Genomic DNA, 25,932 nt, shown 5'->3' on the forward strand with positions numbered 1-25,932 from the left:
AGTTCTTTGGAATATTTCCAGTGCTGATGTTATACCTGTTATACCGAATGGTAAACGATTAAAACAAAAGCTTCCAAACGGAGTAATGAAGATTGTCAATAACCTTGACTTCTTATCCAACGGAACTTGCCAAAAGCCACTATTCGTGTCAAGCTTCATGAACATGATACTTTTGGATAACCTTGCCAAACTTTTGTCCACTGAGAACATTGGATGAACTTTTCTTGCCACAGTCTTATCTACACAAAGTCTACACAAATATGAAGATTACCATTAAGTTTAGGAACTGAAACCATTCCCGAACACCACTTTGTAGGTTCAGTGACAGGGGAAATGACTCCCATCCTGGCCAGCTCTTCTAACTGAGATTGGACTTGCTTCATTAGTGGGTGTGGTATCTTCCTAGATGTGAAAAGACATACTGGTTTACCATCTTTTCGCAAAGTAATACTACAGTCAGTCTTCAGTCTTCCTAGACCAGTAAATAATTTTAGGAAGTCCTTTTGGAAGTGACTCCTGGATTCTTGTTACTTAACTTCTTCCACTTTTCTTGTAAGATGAAGGTCAATACAAGCTCTTTGACTTGAGAGAGAGAGAGAGAGAGAGAGAGAGAGAGAGAGAGAGAGAGAGAGAGAGAGAGAGAGAGAGAGAGAGAGAGAGAGAGAGAGAGAGAGAGAGAGAATACTTGATTCCTGAGAACATACAGTGTTTCCAATATCCTCTTTCCCTTGTACTGAAGTGTTGCCTGTAGCATCCTTGACTTTCAGTTCAACCCCTCCTGGGCCATTTAACTGAGTTTCTGTTGGTTGCAGGCAATGTGTTGATAACCACTTTTCGTCTGATAAAACGATTATGCTTGCTCCAGTATCTAGCTTAAAATTTGAGATATGTCCATTGACATCTGCAGACCAAAATGCCTGATTAGGATCACTGGTCTCACCAAGGAAGTTTTTTGATTTCTCTCCTGATGGAGATTGTTCAACTTTGTCAACAACTCTATGCTTGAAGACTTTTTCTTTTGAACTTGTGGGAGTAGAAATTTTACTTTGGCACATTTTCCCAAAATGCCCTACTTTCTTGCAGTGAAAGCATTCTGCTTTGTTTGCAGGACACTGTTTGGCGCCACATCACTGGCAGGATTTCATGGCGTCTTGCACTCTTTCCCCCACCCCCCTTTCTGGTGCTTCTTTTACAATCCCATAAGCACAGGACCATACAGTCACTGGAGGTTTCCTGAACCAAGGTCTTTCTTCACCTGTCAGGATTGCTCTGTTCTTCTTCCAGACCTCTGCTTGTCTCACCAGCTAAATTTCTTTGTCTAGGGCGAGGTCTTCCTTAAGACTGCAATAAATCTGATAGGGATTCATCAGCAATACCTACTACAATTAATTCTTATTAATTCTGCTTTTAGGTCTCCATATTCACATCCTTCAGCTAGTTTCCAAAGGTCACCTGCTTTCTGGACCCTTCTGTTATTTGCCCTTTCCAGAATCTTATTGCTCCATAGTTTGAAATAGCTATCAAAGGCTTTTCAAACTTCAACAAATTCATCTAATGTCTTATTAATGCCTTGTTTTGTAATACCATCATCTGCTATTGCTCCAATGGAATACAATAATGTGTTAACTTTCTCTGCTTTGGACTAGCTATCGTAGAAGCAATTCTATATCTCAAAAATCTTTTTCACCAGCGTGACCAATTTTGAGTTTGATTTGGTCCTTCCATGGTCCAAACCTCTCTAGTATTGTGAATTTAAGATCCATGGTTTTCTATTTGGTTTACTTTCACTTTTAAATTTTTCCCTCTGGTATCGGAAGTTTCCTGTGCTTTTTCAGTCTCGCGCTGACTCCCGCTATGGTCATCATTTCTCTCTGCGAAATCTCGCTGCTCGACTTTGTACTTATTTGTTCCTTGTTTTACATGCAATTTTGTAATGTTTCTGCTATACACGGTTTACTCCCTTCAGTTAAAGTATCAAGTATTTGGAGCTTTTTTTTCCGCTCGCTCCAGTGGCCACATGTAATAGTGCCAACCTAAGCCTGCCCTCGCTAAGGACTTTTGATTTTCTTGGTGCTCCCTGCCTAGTGCCATTACAAACAAATTTTTTACCCTCTTTCAGGGTTGCTCACCAGATCCCCGATCATTGCTTGACTGTCCAACTCGAAGTCTGCGATCACTGGACCAGATTTCTTTTCCCCATTGACTACCCACCTCTGTGGTGCGGCCTGAACGCTCTTCAAGGAGATTCCCCGATTCTCTGTGCCACCTTCATCCACAGAAAAGCGAGCTTCATCACAGCCTCTTCGAGTTCTGCAGTTTTGGCGCTTTTTTCAGGTCACCCTTCTTCAAAGTATTACTTCAATTCTTCTTCTGGGTGTTGAATTGTAAACACGACCTTTGTTCACCATATTGTATGTTTGGTTTGTCTGCTGCCACCTTAATATACTGAGTTAGTCTAGCTTTGAGAGATTACTGAGTCTTCAGTACTTTGAACATTAACTCGATTACATTCCAACTGTGTACAACTTCACACCAGTTTGTGTGACTCCTCTGAAGCCATACTGCATCTCCCGCCAAGTCTCTCTCACTTGTGATCTCTTACATCATTATGGTGGGAGGTATTCTTTACACTCTCATTAACCCTTTCAGGCCCTTATACTACAAATAGCTTTATCGTTGAAACATTAACCCTAAATTACTAAATAGGACATCACCCAAACAATTTTACAAGGAGCTTTAAAAAAGGTTTTCATTGGCTGTAAAATGTAGCTTTCAGCCAATGAAAATCTGGAAATGCAATGTGGTTTATTCAGAATGTTTGTGGCAAGGATTGAGCAAACAGTGCTTCCTGTGGGTGTCAGTAAACATGCTGGAAATCTCCAATCACACGAGTTGTGCCAGCCAAATTATACCTTGTCCTCCTTTTCAGTGGATCAGACTGACTTTTAATTCAGGTCTTATCAATACAGTGTAAATAAAGGGGAGAAAGTGCATGTTTGCTTTTGTCATTTTCCTAACTTTTGAACAAAAGAGGTTGATTAAAAGGCAAATTCCTTTAAACCACAAAAACTGAAAGCCAGGGACAGGCAGGCCAGCAGAACTCATCTTGTTGTCAGGAATGTACTTTCCTCCTCCTCATTTAAAAACCATATGGATCATCAGCAGGGCAAATGCTCAGTGCTCTATTCCAGCTGGTATTGAACACAAATTGACCAAACTTTCACTCTGTACCAGTACAACATGCCTGCAAAACAACAAAACCAGCCTCTCAGGACACAAGTACAATACAGTGCATAGGCTGCAATTTCATACAGGCTTGTAATGAACTGCAAATCTATGTATTTAACTTGTACACCTGCCAATCGATACATCATGCTGAAGTTATATATCCATTCATCTCAATTTGTATACAATTTTTGAGAACTATCCATCACATATGAAAAATATTACATGTGCACACAGTTTTTTACTTCATGTTGTCACATCTGCGTCAACTATTTTTCATTATAAATTCCAGATTTAATAATAGAAACTGTCTGGGTAAACATACCCTGCTGTAATTACACCCCCCTACCAGTGGTGGCACTGGAGTGCCTCAGATTTACATCTCACAGCTCGTCAAGTCTGTACTCCGAACCCACCCTCTCTGACCAACTCCACATTTCTGCTTACCACATTGCAGTAACTTTTCCCATTTCCTTAGAACATCAAATGTAACTGGTTATAAACTTTATTCTGTACTGCCTGCTTGCATTATACCCCAACCTCCAACTCCACTTCACCTGAAGATTACATTTGACCGTTACTCCCCAAATGCAACACCACAGGGCATCAACTAAAGAACTCAGAAGTAACTGACTGTGCTTCGAAGTAACTGACTGTGCTTCAAGGTAATATATGAATGCAAATAGCATTTATAAATGCAAATAGGATTCATTCTGGACTGCAATCAGTTGCAATGATCAAGGAATGGCAGAATTAGATCCAGTGGGAAAAAAGGATTTGCCTTATCATGGGTAAAGATATTACCTAGTGTAGCACTAAACCACAAGCATTTAGACATCCCAAATTCAATTGACAGGTATGCTGAATTCACCAAATTCATGTTACGACCAGGTGAGGAGGGGGTCTCAGGTGCCCCTCTCACCCCTTCCCTGGTTTGGCCGTAACAGGGTTTAAACTTTTAAAACAGTGTTTTTAGCTTCACCTCAGCGAGTCCTTACTCACTGCTCTCTAATTATTATTGTAAATGAATCAGACAGGCTTCCTTAGGTTTAAACAAGAAAGGTGTAAGTTTATTAGTGTCATGCTTGCCCCCCACCTGCCAGGAATGAGGCACATCAATTCTGTCATGAACATTGATTTTTAACTGTTGTTAGAGCGAGGAAATGACTTGTTACAGATCAGCCGTGGCTGAAAATTTTTTTTTTTAACATACTAACAGACATCAAAGGTGAGGAAGCACATTCCAGGGCCTGCTGAGGAGGATACAATCCACAAGGGCCAGGACTGGTTCAATCAGCTGGTCACATGACTACCTGGCTGTTCCAGAGTTTTCCTTTGAACTGGCCACAGAGAGTTAGAAGTCAGAGTGTCTGTTTGCTTCTGGACTGAGATCTCTCTCCTGTCTGCTCCCATCTCTTTCTCACAAGTCTCTGAATCCACTGAAGACACATGAACCCCAAGAGAGAAAAGGCTGCTACAGCGAACAAGGTTTAAGAAGAATACTGGGCCCTAACGAAAAGCAAGATCTACCTACAATCAAGGACTCCACAATGAGCTCGAAGAACCGTAACAACTCGTCAGATATTGCCTCAAACTTTTTCACTTTATTTTTCTTCTGTTCTTTTCTGTCTCTATTTGCATGTGTGTATCGCATATGCATGCTAGCATTGGCGTGTCATGTATCCATAGGCGTTAACCGAATTGGAGTTTAAGTTTAGTAAATTTTAACTTTTCTTCTTTAAATCTAAGAAAGCTTGTTTGTGCTGGTTTCTTTGCCTTATAAGTAGAAAGCGGTGAACAAGGATTCACCAAGAGGGGGTTAAAAAACAGCGTGTTTAAAATTAAACCCGGTTACAGTGGGACCAGGTGAAGACTGAGAGGGACCCCTAGACACCTTTCTCACCTGGTAGTAACAATTAATCTCAACACTCACTCAGTTAAAGTTACTAAAAATACGCGACGCAACCACACTGGCATGCATACGCGATAAACACACAAATAGATACAGAGGGTGAGAAAGAATTAAGGGGGGAGGAGTTTGTAGTAGTAAATGGAATTCAGTTACTGTCTTTGGTTTGGATGTAAAGACCTTGAGGGGAGTCAAGTCTTGCAGTTCTTGTTCTGGCCCAGTGCACACTTTCAAACTTGTTTCACTGGCACCAGGAGGCTGCAGGGGTCTTCTGTCTTGAGGCTTAAGTTGCTTCCATGGGACCCTGGAACTTTGCTAGAGAAACAGGAAGAGAGCAGTGCTTTCTTCTTGAAGTTCAATTGCAGTCTGCCCATACCTTTCTGTGAGGCACAATTCAATCAATTCCCAGGTTGGCCAGAAGGTTAGTCACGTGACCAGCTGTTTGAAACAGCGTCACCTGCGAGGACTGTTGATTCTTCAAAAGCTTACTGGACACACTCAGTGGGGAGGTGGAATGCTGGCTCTTACACTGACAATGGCTCTCAATGCCTTTTGATCATCACAGTTGCCCAGCCCAATCTTGCTAATTGAATCAGGGAGCACTTTCATTGTCTCTCTATTCAACTCTCTCTCAGAATGCAAATGTGCAGCCATGTTTTCAGTCTGTGGTCCTTTTAAACAAATTTGAACAAATGTCCAGTAAAAGTTTAAATAGAGTTCCAGATGACAAAATTGATATGTTTTCATTTGGCAGGTGTGTTTTTGTCAACTCAGCTTAAACAGCAACAGGGACACTACAATTGGCCGTCGCGAGGTGAAATGGGGGGGGGGGGGGGGGGGGGGGGGGAGTATCAGCCAGGTTTGCCAGTCCTAATAACAATTCAGTGATCCCTACTTACGTATACGCACTGTGTAAGGACAGGTACGGTCAGGTAGTCTGCAATATTCATTGTCCAAGATCACATGAAAAATCAGCAAGAACTTGCATTCAAATAGCACCTTTCACCACTTCAGGATGTCCTAAAGTCTTTTACAATCCATTAAGTACTTTGCAAATGTAGTAATTGTAAAGTTGAAAGTAATGATAACCAAATTGCATACTGTACAGTGCTAAACAGCAATGAATTACATCACCAGACAATTTGTTTTTGGTGTAGGTTGAGGGATACATATTGGCCAGGACAGCAGGCAGAACTCCCCTGTTGGTCTTCAAATATTTCACGTCGCATGTTGAGGGGGCCCTCAGTCAAACGGCCTTGAAAAAACAGCATCGCTGACAGAGCAGCACTCTGAGCGGTCAGCCAAGTTTACATCTTCAAGTCTCTGCAGTGGGGCCATAACCATCTGACTCAGAGGCAAGAGAGCCACCACCGAGCCAAGGTCAGTATTAAGCAGGTGACTGCGCCCTCTTTGCGAAAGCCAAACAGTAAATCACTTGCCCCACTGGCTCCAACAGAAGAGAGCGCATGGTTTTGCAGCCATTTGGGCTTCCCTTACGCACAAGGCATAGAATGACAGTATACATGTGGTCGTCAGGACACAAGCTAGCAGTAATCATCAAAAGCATACACTCTCTCAATGTACAGCTAGTGGCCCATCACAGGAAAATCATCAGGATCATGCAAGTCTACACAAGGTACCCAGCGAATTGCCATGATGCTATTAAACACAGGAAAATCTATTATCCCCCTACCATTCAACCCTGTGAGGAGTGTGACAGGATGGCTGCCGGGAAGTGGGGGGGGGGCGGGGGTGGAGATAAAGGATACTACCTGTAGAGATGGTTGATGACATTACTATAAATTCATAGCACACCCAACAGAGATACGATCAAAGCTAGAGCCCAACTAGGATCCTTATAGAGCCATAGTAGAACTGCTCAATCAGAGGTTTAAATTTTTGTACCATTCAGGAAGATCCCTGCAATATACCCAGAGGTTCTAGAGGCCGAGAAATTGGATCTTACCAGAAACGGAGTTCAATCCTGGTGCAGCATATTACAGGCTGATGGCAGGACCACAGCAAATCAGTCCACCTACCTCCTTTGTATAGTACCAGACAGCTGCACATGCCCTTTGTGGCCCCAAGCAGCTTCCCGGTCGTAGGGGGCAGCAAGATCGGCCAGCATCAAGAACCTAGAGCAGTAGTCGGCAGCTGCCTGTGGTTCAAAGTGCAGCTATTCCTATTCCTCCTGGATCAGTAATAAGTAAAAACTTTAGCTGGCCCAAGGACCGCTGGTTTGGCTTTCAAGTGCCTGATGAAACTGAGCACAGCATGCACAACACATGCTGTGGTCATTCATAGCCCAGTTTCACAAAGGACCCTGAAAGTGACTTTAGGCCCAATTTGCATATGCAGGTTTAGGCGTGCATCCTGAACACCTACGTAGAATCATTAACCAATACCGTGGGCAGCACATGTCTGACATGGAATAAGCGCGAGCCCGCCACCCACCACTGAATGCTGAGGCTCCCAAGTTAGGCCTGTAAAACAGGTGAAGCGCGATCCAATTTCTAGCCCAGAGTGTCATGTAATTTCGCTGCCTGCTGCATATTTCGCTGCCTGTTACAACCCGGTGAGAAAGGTGTCTAGGGTTCCCTCTCAGCCTTCACCTGGTCTTACTATAGCAGGGTTTAATTTTTTAAAACACCATGTTTTAGCTCCCCCTTGGTGAATCCTTGTTCACCACTTTCCAATTATAAGGCAAATAAACCAGCACAAACAAGTTTTCTTAGGTTTAAAGAAGAAAAGTTGAAATTTATTAAACTTGAAAAACTCATTCAGTTGATGCCCACGGATACAGGACGCGCCCAAGCTAGCATGCATACGCGATACACACATGCAAATAGAGACAGAAAAGAGAAGAAAAATAAAGTGGAAAAGTTTGAGGCAATATCCGAAGAGTTTTTGTTATGGTTTTTCAAGCTCCCTGTAGAGGCCTTGATTGTGGGTATTGCTTTCCATTGGGACCCAATATTCTTCTTAAACCTTATTTGCTGTAGGACACTTTTCCCTCTTGGGGTTCATGTGTCTTCAGTGGATTCAGAGGCTTGTGAGAAAGAGATGGCAGCAGACAGGAGAGAGATCTTCTCAGTCCAGGAGCAGTCTTTGAGTTCAAACTCTCTATGGCTAGTTCAAAAGACCCCTGGAACAGCCAGTAAGTCATGTGACCAGCTGGTCTAACCAGTCCTTGCCCCTGTGGATTGCATCACCCTAGCAGGCCCTGAAATGCACTTCCCTACTCCCTTACTGTCCAGTGATCGACATCCATTGTGGGTTGAATGTGTCAGGGAATTAAAGCATGGTTACCCGACCCGAACAGACCCAACGACAAGTGTCGGGTTCGGGTCGGGTTGGGTCTCTTCCGGATCCTGCATTCGGGCTTGGGTCAGGTCGGGCTAGACTTGGACAGTGCTGCCTTTCTCCGGGAAGTAATCTTCACATGAACATTCAGGACATCAAGGCGGGAAACGTGCAATTCGGACTCCGCACTCTGCAGTAAAGCCTGGCTACCCGACCAAAGCTGACTAAATGTGTTGGGTTCGGGTCGGGTTGGGCATTTAAAAAAATTAAAGGACTCGGGCCCGGGTCGGGTTCTAATTTTATACTCGAGCCAGGCTTTACAGGGAATGATCCTTTGTCTACACAAGCACCGTTTGTTAATATGCAAATGTTTTTTCCAGCCATGGCTGATTTGCTCAACAAGTCATTTCCTTGCTCCAACAACTATTAAAAAAATCAATGTTCATGACAAAATTAACGTGCCTCATTCTTGGCAGGTGGAGGCCGAGCATGACAGTACAATACAACGTTCTGCATTTGGAAGAGGAGCAGCAACAGTCATCAGACAAACAAAACATGAGGGTATGAGAGGAAACACAAGAGACATCTGGCATCAGCTCAGAGCTCTGCAGTTGCATTGAACTTCTCCCATCTCTGCCTAAGGAAGTTAGACAGAACAGTCCCTTCAATTTCCTTCGCTAATCCCTTCATGTTGCATGAACATTCAAACTATCCTCATCACTTCTACATTAATAATATTCTGATCATGCAGACTCAGAAGGGGCTATAAAACCACACTGCAGATCAAAGTGCCAAACGTGAGAATGATTAATTTAAAAGCAAGCCTAATAAGCGTCTTCCACTCATTTCTCACCCAGGTGATCAATCCACAGTGCTTTTCTCTAAAGAAGGTTTCCTAACTCTACAACACCATGAGGTGTTTCCCAAGTGACAGCAGAGCTGGTAGAAGGCTACTGTTCCTTATGTTAGGACCTTGAGATGTTCGTGGCCAGTGATTTCCGAGTGCTTGAACCGGAGGGCTGGGTTGCTGACTGCTGCAGCTCAGCAGCTACTGGGGCAGTCTGGCCCAGTTGAAGTGCTGGTACCATGGTGAGAACTGGTTAAGGAGGGAGGCAAATGTGCAATCACGCTGACATCCTAAGAGAGTCCAGAAGACACTGCTCCCATGGAGTCACTGCTACTTTTGTGTGGTCACAGCTCATCATTTCCTGCAGGAGAGTAGACTGCAGAGGAGGACAGCCCCATTAAAGAGTCTATCCATTTAATCCACCAAGCTCTCCATTGTGGATCCCAGAATCTGTACAGCAGTCACGGAGCTTTTATCAAAGCTGCAAAGACTCCTGCTGTGATGGCCCAACTGCAGCATCACTGGAGGTGATCACACTCTCCAGGGTAGACTGCAGAGTGGCAATGCCATGTGAGATGAAACCACAGAGGCTGCATGCAGACTCCTCCACACTGTCTTCCAAAGTGCTGAAACCTGTTGCATGCCTTCCAATACCCCACACAGCTCCTTTGTGTGAGCCTAGCAGTTTTCATCTGATCTCTGGGCCCAGAATGCCCTCACTTCTGCTGTCTTCAACAGAGCTGGGCAAGGGCCTTGGCCTCCAGTGAGGTCACTGCTGTGGGTGTTTCACAATGTGCAGACACCAGGGAATGCCAATGTCATTGTTAGTGCCTCAGCAGAGTGGAGCACCTGACAATGCTTACTCCAAGGGAATATCCTCCTCCTAGCTTTGTTTTCTGCAGCAGTCACTTGTTGTTGAAAATGTCCTAGAAAAGAAAAAAAGTATTAGAATGCAAGAGAGAAGCTGCATGCAATCCCGTCCCAGAGTTGAGATTGCAGGTTGAAGTTACTAGGTTTGGTGTGTCTGTGCGGAGTTGAATGAAGGGATTCAAGCAGGATGCAGACACCTGCCTGGGAATACACAAACCTCTCTTGACCATCTGCTCATGATCCTGCCTGATTCAGCGACCTCCAGGTCTTCCCCTTCCGCTTGAGTGAGGACTGCAATGCTGGGTACGCCTCCCCTTGTCTTGGATCACTCCCTATCATTAGGTGCTGCTTTGTCCTGCAGAAAGGGCAAGAACATAAGAAACAGGAGCAGATGTAGATCATACAGCCCCTCGAGCCTGCTCCACCATTCAATATGATCATGGCTGATCTCCTACCTCAACTCTGCTTTACCGCCCACTCCCCTATCCCTGGATTCCCTGAAACATCAAAAATCTTTCTATCTCAGCCTTAAATATAATCAATGATGGAGTTTTCACAGCTCTCTGGGCAGAGAATTCCAAAGATTCATAACCCTTTAAGTGAAGAAGTGTCCCTTCATCTCGGACCTAAAATGATTGGACCCTTAACCTGAAACTTTGTCCCCGTGTTCTAGATTCCCAGCCAGGGAAACAACCTCTCAGTTTCTACCCTGTCAAGCCCCTTCAGAATCGTGGATGTTTCAATGAGAGTATAGCCCCAATTTACTCAGCCTCTCATCATAGAACTAGCGAGTATCTGTTGAAGATTTAAGTGGAAAAATGTAAAGCTTGTGCAGATTAAACATGTGCTGAGAGCTAGAAAAGAAGCAAGATGGAAAGAGGATGATAAGGTAATGAATGTAAAGCAAAATGGGTAGAATCTGAAGTGAGAAAGGAGCAGTGCTAGACTGTGAGAAAAGACTGAAGTTATGGTGTGATGTGAAAACAGCAAAGGAAGAGACGAGTGCGTTTCGAATGAAAAATAGGTGCTGCCGTGTGCACTTGCTAAAGGATATGATGGAGGAGGGGTTGAGAGGTGTGTTGTCAGGTATTGCTAACAGAGCTGGAGAGATAAGAACTATACTCACCCTTGCTGCTCTTGTGAACTCATTGAACCTCTTTTTATAGTGAACTCAGGTCCTGGGACAATGTTGCTAGCACTGACTCTCAGTCATTTCTGTCCAAACTTGCTTGACAGAGGCCTTGGAGGAGTAAAATACCCCAGGTCCTGACAGTCAATGTCATGGAGGCATTCCATGCACACCATCCCTACCTACCTGAGTTAAAAGCAGAGCTGCACAGAATCACAAAATAGTTACAGCGCAGAAGGAGGCCATTCAGCTCACCATGTTTGCACTGGCTCTCCAAACGAGCAATTCACCTAATGCCATTCTCCCACCTTCTCCCTGTAAACCTGCACATTCTTACTTTTCAGATAACAGTCTAATTCCCTTTTGAATGCCTCAGTTGATCCTGCCTCTATCACACTCTCAGGCAGCACATTCCAGATCCTAACCACTCGCTGTGTGAAGAAGTTTCTCCTCATGTCGCTTTTGCTTCTTTTGCCAATCACTTTAAATCTGTGCCCTCTCGTTCTCGATCCTTTCACGAGTCGGAACAATTTATCCGCTCTATCCAATCCCCTCATGATTTTGAAAACATCCATCAAATCTCCTCTCAGCCTTCTCTTCTCCAAGGAAAACTGTCCGAATGCCTTCAATCTGTTTTCATACCTGAAGTTCCTCATCCCTGGAGCCATTCTCATGAATCTTTTCCGCACTCTCTCATCTTTCACATCGGGCGGCGCAGGTTAGCACCGCAGCCTCACAGCTCCAGGGACCCGGGTTCGATTCTGGGTACTGCCTGTGCGGAGTTTGCAAGTTCTCCCTGTGTCTGCGTGGGTTTCCTCCGGGTGCTCCGGTTTCCTCCCACATGCCAAAGACTTGCAGGTTGATAGGTTAATTGGCCATTATAAATTGCCCCTAGTATAGGTAGGTGGTAGGGAAATATAGGGACAGGTGGGGATGTGATAGGAATATGGGATTAGTGTAGGATTAGTATAAATGGGTGGTTGATGGTCGCCACAGACACGGTGGGCCGAAGGGCCTGTTTCAGTGCTGTATCTCTAAACTAAACTAAACTAAACAAATGCGACGCCCAGAACTGGACACAATGCTCCAGCTAAGGGCGAACTAGTGTCTTATACAAGTTTAGCATAACCTCCTTGCTCCTGTACTCTATACCCCTATTAATAAAGCCTAGTATACTGTATGCTTAATTAACCACGCTCAATGACTGATGCACACATAGGTCCCTCTGCTCTTACACCCCCTTTAGAGTTGTACCATTTATGTTATATTGTCTCTCCATGTTCTTCCTATCAAGCGGTGGCGTAGTGGTATTATCACTGGACGAGTAACCCAGAGACCCAGGGTATTTCTCTGGGGACAAGGGTTCGAATCCCAGTACAGCAGAAGGTGGAATTTGCATTTAATTAATAAATCTGGAATTAAAAGCTAGTCTAATGATGGCCATGAAACCATTGTCAATTGTTGTAAAATCCCATCTGGTTCACTAATGTCCTTTAGGGAAGGAAATCTGCTGTCCTTACCTGGTCTGGCCTACATGTGAGTCCAGATCCACAGCAATGTGGTTAACTCTTACATGCCCTCTGAAATGGCCTAGCAAGTCACTCAGTTGTATCTAACCACGACGAAAATCAATAAAAAGGAATGAAACCGGACGGACCACCTGGCATCGACCTAGGCACCGGAAACAACAACGGCAAACCCAGCCCTATCGACCATGCAAAGTCCTCCTTACTAACATCTGGGGGCTTGTGCCAAAGTTGGGAGAGCTGTCCCACAGACTAGTCAAGCAAGAGCCTGACATTGTCATACTCACGGAATCATACCTTACGGACAATGTCCCAGACACTGCCATCACCATCCCCGGGTATGTCCTGTCCCACCAGCAGGACAGACCCACCAGAGGCGGTGGCACAGTGGTATACAGTAGGGAGGGAGTTGCCCTGGGAGTCCTCAACGTCAACTCCGGACCCCATGAAGTCTCATGGCATCAGGTCAAACATGGACAAGGAAACCTCCTGCTGATTACCACCTACCGCCCTCCCTCAGCTGATGAGTCAGTACTCCTCCATGTTGAACACCACTTGGATGAAGCACTGAGGGTGGCAAGGGCACAAAATGTACTCTGGATGGGGGACTTCAATGTCCATCACCAAGAGTGGCTCGATAGTACCACTACTGACCGAGCTGGCCGGGTACTAAAGGACGTATCTGCGGCAGGTGGTGGGGGAACCAACATGAGGGACAAACATACTTGACCTCGTCCTCACCAATCTGCCTGCCACAGATGCTTCTGTCCATGACTGTATTGGGAGGAGTGACCACCGCACAGTCCTTGTGGAGACGAAGGATTCCGTCCACCGTGTTGTGTGGCACTATCACCGTGCTAATTGGGATAGATTTCAAACAGATCTAGCAATGCAAAACTGGGCAACCATGAGACGCTGTGGGCCATCAGCAGCAGCAGAATTGTACTCAACTACAATCTGTAACCTCATGGCCCAGCATATCCCCCACTCTACCATTACCATCAAGCCAGGAGACCAACCCTGGTTCAATGAAGAGTGCAGGAGGGCATGCCAGGAGCAGCACCAGGCATACCTCAAAATGAAGTGTCAACTTGGTGAAGCTACAACACAGGACTATCTGCATGCCAAACTGTGTAAGCAGCATCCGATAGACAGAGCTAAGCAATCCTATAACCAACGGATCAGCTCTAAGCTCTGCAGTCCTGGCACATCCAGCCGTGAATGGTGGTAGACAATTAAACAACTATCTGGAGGAGGTGGCTCGACAAATATCCCCATCCTCAATGATGGGGGAGCCCAGCACATCAGTGCGAAAGATAAGGCTGAAGCATTTGCAATAATCTTCAGCCAGAAGTGCCAGGTTGATGAAGCATCTTGGCCTCCTCCTGAAGTCCCCAGCATCACAGATGCCAGACTTCAGCCAATTCGATTCACTCCACATGATGTCAAGAAACGACTGAAGGCACTGGATATTGCAAAAGCTATGGGCCCTGACTATATTCCGGCAATAGTACTGAAGACCTGTGCTCCAGAACTTGCCGTGCCCCTAGCCAAACTGTTCCAGTACAGCTACAACACTGGCATCTACCCTACAATGTGGAAAATTGCCCAGGTATGTCCTGTAGACAAAAAGCAGGACAAGTCCAACCCGGCCAACTACCGCCCCATCAGCCTACTCTCAATCATCAGTAAAATGATGCAAGGTGTCATCAACAGTGCTATCAAGCGGCACTTGCTTAGCAATAACCTGCTCAGTGACGCTCAGTTTGGGTTCCGCCAGGGCCACTCAGCTCCTGACCTCATTACAGCATTGGTTCAAACATGGACAAAAGAGCTGAACTCAAGTGGTGAGGTGAGAGTAACGGCCCTGGACATCAAGGCAGTATTTGACCGAGTATGGCATCAAGGAGCCCTAATAAAACTGAGGTCAATGGGAATCAGGGGGGAAACCATCCGCTGGCTGGAGTCATACCTAACGCAAAGGAAGATGGCTGTGGTTGTTGGAGGTCAATCATCTGAGCTCCAGGACATCACTGCAGGAGTTCCTCAGGTTAGTGTCCTAGGCCCAACCATCTTCAGCTGCTTTATCAATGACCTTCCTTCAATTATAAGTTTAGAAGTGGGGATGTTCGCTGATGATTGCACAATGCTCAGCACCATTCGTGACTCCTCAGATACCGAAGCAGTCTGTGTAGAAATGCAGCAAGACCTGGACAATATCCAGGTTGGGCTGATAAGTGGCAAGTAACATTCGTGCCACACAAGTGCCAGCCAATGACCATCTCCAACAAGAGAGAATCTAACCATCCACCCTTGACATTCAACGGCATTACCATCGCTGAATCGCCCACTATCAACATCCTAGGGGCTACCATTGACCAGAAACTGAACTGGAGTAGCCATATAAATACCGTGACTACAAGAGCAGGTCAGAGGCTAGGAATCCTGAGGCGAGTAACTCACCTCCTGACTCCCCAAAGCCTGTCCACCATCTTCAAGACACAAGTCAGGAGCGTGATGGAATACTCTCCACTTGTCTGGATGGGTGCAGCTCCAACAACACTCAAGAAGCTCGACACCATCCAAGACAAAGCAGCCGCTTGATTGGCACCCCATCTACAAACATTCACTCCCTCCACCACCGACACACAGTGGCAGCAGTGTGTACCATCTACAAGATGCACTGCAGCAATGCACCAAGGCTCCTTAGACAGCACCTTCCAAACTCGCGACCTCTACCAACTAGAAGGACAAGGGCAGCAAATACATGGGAACACCACCACCTGCAAGTTCCCCTCCAAGTCACACACCATCCTGACTTGGAACTATATCACTGTTCCTTCACTGTCGCTGGGTCAAATTCCTAGAACTCCCTTCCTAACAGCACTGTGGGTATACCTGCCCCAAATGGACTGCAGCGGTTCAAGAAGGCAGCTCACCACCACCTTCTCGAGGGCAAATAGGGATGGGCAATAAATGCTGTCCAAGCCAGTGACGTCCACATCCCATGAATAAATAAAAAAATCACTTCACATTTCTCCGCATTGAACTTCATCTGCCACTTGTCCGCCCATTCCACCAACCTGTCTATGTCATTTTGAAGTTCTACACTATCCTCCTCAGTTCACAATGCTTCCAAATTTCATTTCACCTGCAAATTTTGAAGAGCAAGGGTCCCAACATTGAACCTTGGAGAATTCCACCGCAAACCTTCCTCCAGCTCTAAGAATGTCCATTAACCACTACTCTCTGACACCTGTCACTCTGACAATTTCATATCCATGTTGCTACTATCCCTTTATTCCATGAGCTATAATTTTGTCTGTTGTACAGCACTGTATCAAATGTCTTTTGGAAGTCCACGTTCACCACATCAACAGCACTGCCCTCATCAACCCTCTCGGTTTCCTCTTCAAAAAACCTCCAGCAAATTAGTTAAACATGATTTTCCCTTAATAAATATGTGCTGGCTTTCCTAAATTAACCCGTATTTGGTCCCGAATTATTGTTTCGAGAGGTTTCCCCACCAGCGAAGTCAAACTGACTGGCCTGTAGTTGCTGGGCTTATCTTTACATCCTTTTTCGAACAAGGATATAACATTTGTAACTCTCCATTCCTCTGGCATCACCCCCGAGTTGAAGGAAGACTGAAAAATTATGGCTGGTGCCTCTGCAATTTCCACTCTCACTTCCCTCAGTATCCACAGATGTATCTCATCTGGCCCTGGTGCTTTATCAACTTTAAGCATAGATAGCCTAATACCTTGTCCTTATCAATTTTAAGTCCTTCTAGTGTATTAATTACCTCCTCTTAGACCGTGGCCTGGGTAGCATCTTCTTCCTTGGTAAAGACAGATGCAAAGTATTCATTTAATCTTTTTTTTTTAAATTCGTTCCTAGGATGTGGGCATCGCTGGTTAGGTCAGCATATATTGCCTATGCCGAATTACCCTCGAGAAAGTGGTGGTGAGCTGCCTTCTTGAACCACTGCAGTCCTTGGGCTGTAGATATACCCAATGTTGTTTGGAAGGGAGTTCCAGGATTTTGACCCAGTGACAGTGAAAGAACAGCGATATAGTTCCAAGTCAGCATGGTGTGTGGCTTGGAAGGGAACTTGCAGGTAGTGGTGTTCCCATACATTTGCTGCCTTTGTCCTTCTAGGTGGTAGACGTCACAGGTTTGGAAGATGCTGTCGAAGGAGCCTTGGTGAGTTGCTGCAGTGCATCTTGTAGATGGTACACACTGCTGCCACTGTGCGTCAGTGATGAAAGAAGTGAATGTTGAAGGTAGTGGATCGGGTGCCAATCAAGCAGGCGGTTTTGTCCTGGATGGTGTCAAACTTGAGTATTGTTGGAGCTGCACCCATCCAGGCAAGTGGAGAGTATTCCATCACACTGCTGCCATGTAGATGGTGGACAGGCACTAGGGAGACAGGTGGTGAGCTATTCATCACAGAATTCCCAGCCTCTGACCTGCTCCTGTAGCCACAGTATTTATGTGGCTGGTCCAGTTCAGTTTCTGATCAATGGTAACCCCCCAGGATGTTGATACTGGGGGGATTCAGCAATAGTAATACCATTGAACATCAAGGGGAGTTGGTTAGATTCTCTCTTGTTTGAGATGGTCACTGCCTGGCACTTGTATGGTGCGAATGTTACTTTCCACTTATCAGCCCAAGCCTGGATGTTGTCCAGGTCTTTCTGCAGCTGGACACGGGCTGTTTCGGTATCTGAGGAGTGGCGAATGATGCTGAACATTGTGCAATCATCAGGAAACATCCCCATTTCTGACCTTATGATGGAGGAAAAGTCATTAATGAAGCAGCTGAAGATGCTTGGGTCGAGGACACTACCCTGTGGAACTCCTGCAGTGTTCTCCTGGAACTAAGACGAATGACCTCCAACAACCACAACCATCTTCCTTTGTGTTAGGTATGATTCCAACCAGCAGAGAGTTCCACCGCCCCCCCCCCCCCCCATTGACTCCAGTTTTGCTAGGGCTCCTTGATGCCATATTTGGTCAAATGCTGTCTTGATGTCAAGGGCAGTCACACTCGCCTCACCTCTGGAGTTCAACTCTTCTGTCCATGTTTGAACCAAGGCTGTAATGAGATCAGGAGCTGAGTGGCCCTGGCAGAACCCCAACTGAGCATCAGTGAACGGTTATTGCTGAGCAAGTGCTGCTCGATCATACTATCGATGACCCCTTCCATCACTTTGCTTACGATTGAGAGTAGACTGATAGGGCAGTAACTGACCGGGTTGGATTTATCCTGCTTTTTGTGGACAATACCTCAGCTATTCCCCCCTGAACCTTCTATATTCAGCCTGGTTCTCCAGTGCATTATCTACCTGACATCCATCATAAGCATACTTTATCTTCTTCCCCTTCGTCTCCATCTCTTACGTCATCCAGGGAACTCTAGATTTATTTGCCCTACCTTTCTCCTTCAAGGGAATATACCTTGACTGTGCCCAAACTATTTCTTAGAGTCAGAGTTATACAGCACAGAAACAGGCCCTTCAGCCCATCGTGTCTGTGCCAGCCATACAACACCCAACTGTTCTAATCCCATATTCCTGCATTTGGCCCGTAGCCTTGTATGCTACGGCGTTTCATGTGCTCATCTAAATACTTCTTAAATGCTGTGAGGGTTCCTGCCTCCACCACCTCTTCAGACAATGTGTTCCAGATTCCAACCACCCTCTGGGTGATAAAAATGCTTCCTCAAATCCCCCCTAAACCTCCTGCCCCTTACCCTAAATCTATGCCCCCTTTAGTATTGCTGAAAACAAACATTTTGTCGAAGCTTTTCATCTTGCACTCATCAGAACAATTTGCAAGAATACCAATGTAAGGGAAAGCAACAAATTTATACTGTATGAGAAGAGAGTGCTGATTGGTTGGCAAGTGGGCTTTGATTGGTAGAGGCATTGCCATGGAGAATGCACCAGTTTATGGTGACTGACAGTTAACTAACAAGCTTTGGCACCTGTCTTTGAAAGCAGACCATTGTCCAGCTACTGTTTTTCCTTGCAACCTTTGTTTCCAAATTATTCGGCCCAGATCCATTCTTACACCTGTGATGGAAATCACACATGCCAAATGGAAAATATTAATTTTGTCATATGGAACTCTGGAAAAGTTTGAGACTTTTTACTGGACATTACAAATAACTGTTAAAAAGAGCAGAGCATAAAAGATAAAGATGGCCATGCGCCATTTGCATAGGAGAAGACAAAGGCTGGTTAGGAGACAGAGGTAAATTATCCAGTCTAGCTAGAACAATAGAGGTGCTCTGATTCAATTAACAAGAATGGTTTGTTAATAGTGGTGATCAAAAGCCATCAACATCCTTTGACTTTGAAAGAGACAAAACCCACACCCCACCCCCTCGTATGTCTGAAGAATTCTGAAGTTCAAACAACCTCCCACAAACTTCTGTTTTCAAACAGAGGTGGTCACATGACATACCTGCTGGTGTAGCACTGAATTTGTGAATAGTGCCTCAAAAAGAAAGAGACTGTAACTGAACTCCAAGGAGGAAGCATCTCTTTCTCTGTCTCCCTCCCCAGCAAAGTCCCAGGGAGGCCACGGTAGCAGCTACTGAGCTGCAAGACTACAGAACCTTACAGACAACAACCAAGAATACAGATAAAGCCTCCCTTCAGCCTTCCAGGACCAGAGCAGCAAGCCTGAATTGTGCACGTGGCCCAGCCAGAACTCCAAGACTAACTTCACCTAGGGACACTAAAACTCTATTTGAATTCCATTTATTCCAGACTATACTTTAACCTCCCAGCTCTTATTTTTCCCTCTGTATCTACTTGTGCGTGCGTGTGTGTGTACGTGCCTCCTGTATGCATGTGAGCATCGATGCATCACATATTTTAGTAATTTTAACCTATTTAGAGTGATAAGGTTAATAAATTTACATCTTTCTCAAGGAAACCTGTCTTATTGCTTCATTTGCAATTGTAATTAAAGTAAATGGAGCAAGTGCTCACTGAGTTGATAAGTTAAACCACTGTGTTTAAAAGAATAAACCCTGTTGTAGTCAAACCAGGGAAGGGGCAAAAGGAAAGCCTGAGACCCCTTCCTCACCTGGTCATTACACACCATTGAAGTTGGCTTTCCCCCAGTTAATTATTCTTCCTCTAGATTGTTTTTATCCTTTTTCATAACCAACCTAAACCTTATGATACAATGATCACGGTCCCCTAAACGTTCTCCTACTCATTCCCAAGAACCAGGTCCTCTCGTCAGCCTGGAAACGTACTACTGTAGAATATTTTCCTGAACACACTCTAGGAACTCTTTCTCCTCTCTGCCCTTTACACTACTGCTATCCCAGTCTATATTTGGATAATTAAAGTCCATTATACCTACTCTATAATTCTTGCATCTCTCTAATTTCCTTGCAAATTTGTCCCTCTTCATCCTTTCCATTAGTTGTTGGCCTATAGACAACACTGAGCAATGTTATTGCACCTTTTTGTTCCTGAACTCCAGCCAAATAGATTCTGTCCTTGACCCCCTCAGGGATATCCTCTCTCTCCACCACTGCAATGATCTACTTAATCAATGCTGCCACTCTTCCTGTTTTTCTTCCTTTTCTATCTTTCCTGAACACCTTGTATCCAAGATAATTCAACACCTAGTCCTGCCCTTCTTTGAGCCAGGTCTCTGTTATAGCCATATCATATTTCCACGTCAATCGACGCCTGTAACTCACCCCACTTTGTGCATTCACATACATTAACCCTGATTTAGGCTTTATTGTTAATGAATAAATAGAGATCCACTATTTTTTTTCAAATCAAGTAGTAGAAACCCATTTTAAATTAATTTAAAGCAAAAATTACAAAGTGACCAAAAACTGCCAATGGATGTATTAGAAAATGAGATGAATAGTTTACCTTCTGTGAATATATAAAGGAAACCAAATGGTTTTAAAAAGGAGAGAGAGAGAAAGAGAGAGAGACAGAGAGAGAGAGAGAGAAACCTGCATCAGAGCAGCAGCATGTATTTATGCACATGTAGTTTTCCCAATTTCAGTTGGGCCATCAAAATGAACATTTTCTTTTAAAAAGTAGGAGTCCTCAAGACCATGTTCATACTTGTACAACATACGCAAATGTCAGAACATCAGAACACATCCAATTTCATTAATTACATATACACAACATGGATTTACTCCTATTATTTTATAGATTGAATACAAGTGTAGACAAAAGGGGAGATAGTCAACAGAAGCCCAAGGCAGGTGTGAAGTCTAAACCATTTTGGGGCACAAGACGGATTTGAATTCAACTGACGAGTTGCACGTGCCAAATATTGTAAGCCACAACACACAGGTTTGGCTTGTTTGGAGAGCGGGATGAAAACATGCCAGCAGTGGACCCAAAGGTTTGCGTAGGGCCACGTGGAGCAAATTGCTCCTTCTGGCCCCACAAAAATATAAAAAACCCAAAAACTTGCCTTTTCATGAGCAGCCTAAGTGGTTCCTTTAAGAATCTCTGATTGAGCTTCTCAACGGCTGGTACAACTAGGCCTAGTGTGCGTAGTGCAGGCATCACCCCTTCATACATGAAATTTCAACCAGGATCCACCAATGTAGGACCCCAATTAGCACACTTAAACTGCCTCCTGCCTGTTTTTGACAGAAGTGCTGGGCGCCTAATTAAAGGCCTGCAGCAAAATCGAATCAGGCAAGTATTGAGTGTCAAAAGGGTATCAGAGATACCCACCCAATTTCCCTCTACTGGTTCTACTGATTACCCATTTTTAGATGAGAAATGGGCAAGTGGAAATTGAGAATTCTCTCTAGTTCTCTAGCCTGTCATCTGTCCCGAGCGAAGCATTAATATGTCAGGATAATTTCCTCCCCTGAAGATAGTGATTCACATTAGGGTACATGTTCACACGTGTCAGCTGTCATTCTTTGTGCACAATTCAAGACAGGAAGTGCAGGTTTTCAAATGTGGGGTGGAGCGAGGTGGGCATGAGAGTCAAGCTAGATCCAGTTTATACCTAAAGTTCACAATCATTTCAATTACTGTGTTACAATCAAGAGCAGGGACCCGGATTGATTTCCCCCAATCCCACTGCCTTACACAGAATTCACAACACAGATATAGGTTATTCAGTCTAACAAATCCATGCTACTGTTTATGCTGCACATTAGTGTCCTCCCACTCTATTTCATCTAACTCCTTCAACATATCTTTCTACTCGTTTCTCACATTTATCAACTTCCCCTTAAATGCATCGAAGCTATTTGCTTCAACTACTCCTTGTGGCAGCAAGTTCCACATTCTTACCATTTTCTAAGTAAAAAAGTTTCTTCTGAATTACATATAAAATAGTCACTAATAAATTTATGACCCCCTAGTTTTGGACTTCCTACAAGTGAAAACATCTCTGCACACACCCTCCATCAAGTCGCCCTCTCAGCCTTTTCTTTTCAAGAGAAAAGAGCCCCAGCCTGTTCAGTCTATTCTGATGGTTAGAACCTCTCAGTTCTGGTATTATTTAACTCAGCATAGACAGGGGTAGAACTTGGGACCTTTCTGAGCACCTTCGGTCATATTGCGGATTAACACAGACAGTAACCAAGCAGAAGACTACTTTTTTAGATAGATGATGGAGTAGCACAAAAATTAAAAAAGGGGAACATGTAGTTCATATTCTTTACTTTGTTTTCCAGATGTTATAAAACACATGCATGTTTCAAAAAGAATATTCAGTGAACAATTTTCCCTCCTATTTTAAAATAAGGTCTGTTGCAGAGTTCAAGTGGTTTTTTTTAAAAAGTGATTCTATGCATGCCAAACTGGGGGAAAAGAACCATCACTGTAGCGGATACAAAGTAGACTTAAATCCAGTATAAGCTCCATTAGACAGGGAGTGGCCTTTGCCCAATTAAAAACATCACAAACCAATATTAACCACTCCCGAATGTCAAGAATGTAATGGCTGTCGGTATGACTGCAGCACTTTGTACTGGATTAGGGTGTGGTTTAATAGGAGTGCCTGGCACAAAGGGAAACACCAACACAAAACACACAGAACAGCTGTGACCTTTAGCTTTACATTGCCATCTTGTTTCAAGGAGTACATTAAACCAGGAATATCGTGACAGCAACAATCTGCCTGACTTCAGCTTATGTAAAGCCATGACTTCTGTTTTGTTCTTTGGCTACCTACAGTAAAGAGCTTCTTGATTATAGACAAATCACATTGTTACAACATATAGTAGTTTTAAAATGGGTCCATTTTCATTCTAGGTACAATATAGCAAAATAACAGTCTAATAGAGAGGACACCTTCCTGTTGAGCACCTTTACTCTCATAGCATAATGGGACACAGATTAACTGTTTCAAAAAATAGAGCATTTCAATGCATGACCGTCTACTGAACCATGCAGACCAGTAAGGTCCCAGGGTCTAGCTCTACGCTATGCTGAGTCAGCTGCCACAACAGTGCAAGCCCTGTAATCAACCAGCCTGTCCTTGGGGCAGGGGAGAAAGAAGGGACTATCAACCTGAGCTGTCGCTCCTGATCAACATCCAGCGTACAAATGCAAGTTTTTCTTCAGCATCTCGTTCTGGAAAGTACACCTGCAGACAGCCAGCGATGGTAAATCAGGCTCATAGGTGCTGCCCTCGGTTAATAAATAACTCATCAGCATTTACCAGTCTTAACTCACATGATGAATAAAAGAGAGGAACCAGAGAGCTGCCAGCACCACTGGAACTAAAACCTAGTAAACCTGGAGTTATAGTGGATCCTCAACATTGCTATTTTGAGTACAATGGCTCTGATTACATCAAGTGTTTCTTTCCTGAAGGTCGTCAAGAACCATTCATCCCCTAAACTGGAGACAAACGATCTTCAAATCTCCAATAGTTGCTGCAAAACAAAATATATGTTATCATCTGAAATTTTATTCGCAAAGATGAAATGCATTTACAACTGAAAATGCAACGCTTTCTTATTGTCATTTTTGGTGCACTATATGTTAAAAATGCTGAGCAGTTAGAACATTTGATTTCAAAATGTATCGTCAGGCAAACCCCCCTCCCCCCACCTACCAAGACTGAGGCACCCATTATTTCACCACATGAACATTAAAATTTAAAAGTACAAGCCCCTGACTGGAAAGACAGTTTTGCATAGTAACAGACAGCGTTGAAACAATGGGGATCCAGTAGTTGCTTCCCCAATACACAGAAGTGGTCAGAACAGTTTCAGTCACATGACTAACTGGCTATTTCAGAGAATGTGAACTTCCAACAAAGGATCTGAACAGACAAAGCCATGTGCTCATGGAGTAAAAGATCTCTCCTGGAACTGAAGCAAAAATTACAGCCTCTCCTGACTGCCTGCTTCCATTTCCTTCCCACGGAACAGAATATTGTCAAACACGTTAAACTCAAAAAGAGAAAGGTTTCCTACGTGAACAAGATTTTAAGACGACAACTGGGCCCCAACGAAAAGCAAGACTACAGTGAGCTCAAAGCACCGTAACACGATATTGCCTCAAACTGTTCCACCTTACCATTTCTGTCCCTATTTGCAGGTGTGTATCGCCCGTGCATGCTAGCGTGGGCGCGTCGTATATCCGTAGGCATGAACCATATTAGAGTTTAAGTTTTAATAAAATTTCATCTTTCTTCTTTAAACCTGAGGAAGCCCGTGTGAATTGGTTTCTTTGCTTTCCAATTTGGAAAACTGAACAAGGATTCACAAAGGGGGAGCTCAAAACACTTTGTTTAAAATTAAACACTATTACAATAAGTTCAGGTGAGGATAGTGACAGAACCCTAGATACCTTTCACACCTGGTCATATGTTCTTTGGCCTCCTTATCTAGAGAGACAATGGGTAAGCGCCTGGAGGTGGTCAGTGGTGTGTGGAGCAGCGCCTGGAGTGGCTATAAAAGCCAATTCTAGAGTGACAGGCTCTTCCACAGGTGCTGCAGAAAAATTTGTTTGTCGGGACTGTTACACAGTTGGCTCTCCCCTTGCGCCTCTGTCTTTTTTCCTGCCAACTGCTAAGTCTCTTCGACTCGCCACACTTTAGCCCCGCCTTTATGGCTGCCCGCCAGCTCTGGCGAACGCTGGCAACTGACTCCCACGACTAGTGATCAATGTCACAGGACTTCATGTCGCGTTTACAGACGTCTTTGAAGCGGAGACATGGACGGCCGGTGGGTCTGATACCAGTGGCGAGCTCGCTGTACAACGTTTCCTTGGGGATCCTGCCATCTTCCATGCGGCTCACATGGCGAAGCCATCTCAAGCGCCGCTGACTCAGTAGGGTGTATAAGCTGGGGGTGTTGGCCGCCTCGAGGACTTCTGTGTTGGAGATACGGTCCTGCCACCTGATGCCAAGTATTCTCCAGAGGCAGCGAAGATGGAATGAATTGAGACGTCGCTCTTGGCTGACATACGTTGTCCAGGCCTCGCTGCCATAGAGCAAGGTACTGAGGACACAGGCTTGATACACTCGGGCTTTTGTGTTCCGTGTCAGTGCGCCATTTTCCCACACTCTCTTGGCCAGTCTGGACATAGCAGTGGAAGCCTTTCCCATGCGCTTGTTGATTTCTGCATCGAGAGACAGGTTATTGGTGATAGTTGAGCCTAGGTAGGTGAACTCTTGAACCACTTCCAGAGCGTGGTCGCCAATATTGATGGATGGAGCATTTCTGACGTCCTGCACCATGATGTTCGTTTTCTTGAGGCTGATGGTTAGGACAAATTCATTGCAGGCAGCCGCAAACCTATCGATGAGACTCTGCAGGCACTCTTCAGTGTGATATGTTAAAGCAGCATCGTCAGCAAAGAGGAGTTCCCTGATGAGGACTTTCCGTACTTTGGACTTCGCTCTTAGACGGGCAAGGTTGAACAACCTGCCCCCTGATCTTGTGTGGAGGAAAATTCCTTCTTCAGAAGACTTGAACGCATGTGAAAGCAGCAGGGAGAAGAAAATCCCAAAAAGTGGGAAATCCCAAAAACCTGGTCATAACAGTATCAAAAACTCTTAAGCCAGGATCAGTTTATGGCACATTCCATGTTAAAATGTTAATGTCTGGATGCAAATGTAGTTGGCACGGAGA

The 25,932-nt window shown here is 44.6% G+C and overlaps 1 protein-coding gene across 6 annotated transcripts in view; it reads right to left on the bottom strand.

Moving 5' to 3' along the window:
• Nucleotides 1–25,932, bottom strand: part of LOC137377676 (Krueppel-like factor 12) — a 206,511-nt gene that overhangs the window by 134,092 nt on the left and 46,487 nt on the right. The window contains exon 1 of one of the 6 annotated variants that reach the window (XM_068047589.1): nucleotides 10,372–10,466. The exons of 4 other annotated variants lie outside the window; for them this stretch is intronic. In XM_068047589.1, coding sequence (XP_067903690.1) covers nucleotides 10,372–10,392 — 21 coding nt within the window. In that variant the 5' untranslated portion in view covers nucleotides 10,393–10,466. Of the gene's footprint in view, nucleotides 1–271; nucleotides 295–10,371; nucleotides 10,467–25,932 lie in introns of those variants that run through there. One more of the 6 variants, XM_068047591.1, reaches the window with a different exon arrangement.

Source organism: Heterodontus francisci, chromosome 15, assembly GCF_036365525.1.
Source record: "Heterodontus francisci isolate sHetFra1 chromosome 15, sHetFra1.hap1, whole genome shotgun sequence".
Classification (NCBI taxonomy): domain Eukaryota; kingdom Metazoa; phylum Chordata; class Chondrichthyes; order Heterodontiformes; family Heterodontidae; genus Heterodontus; species Heterodontus francisci.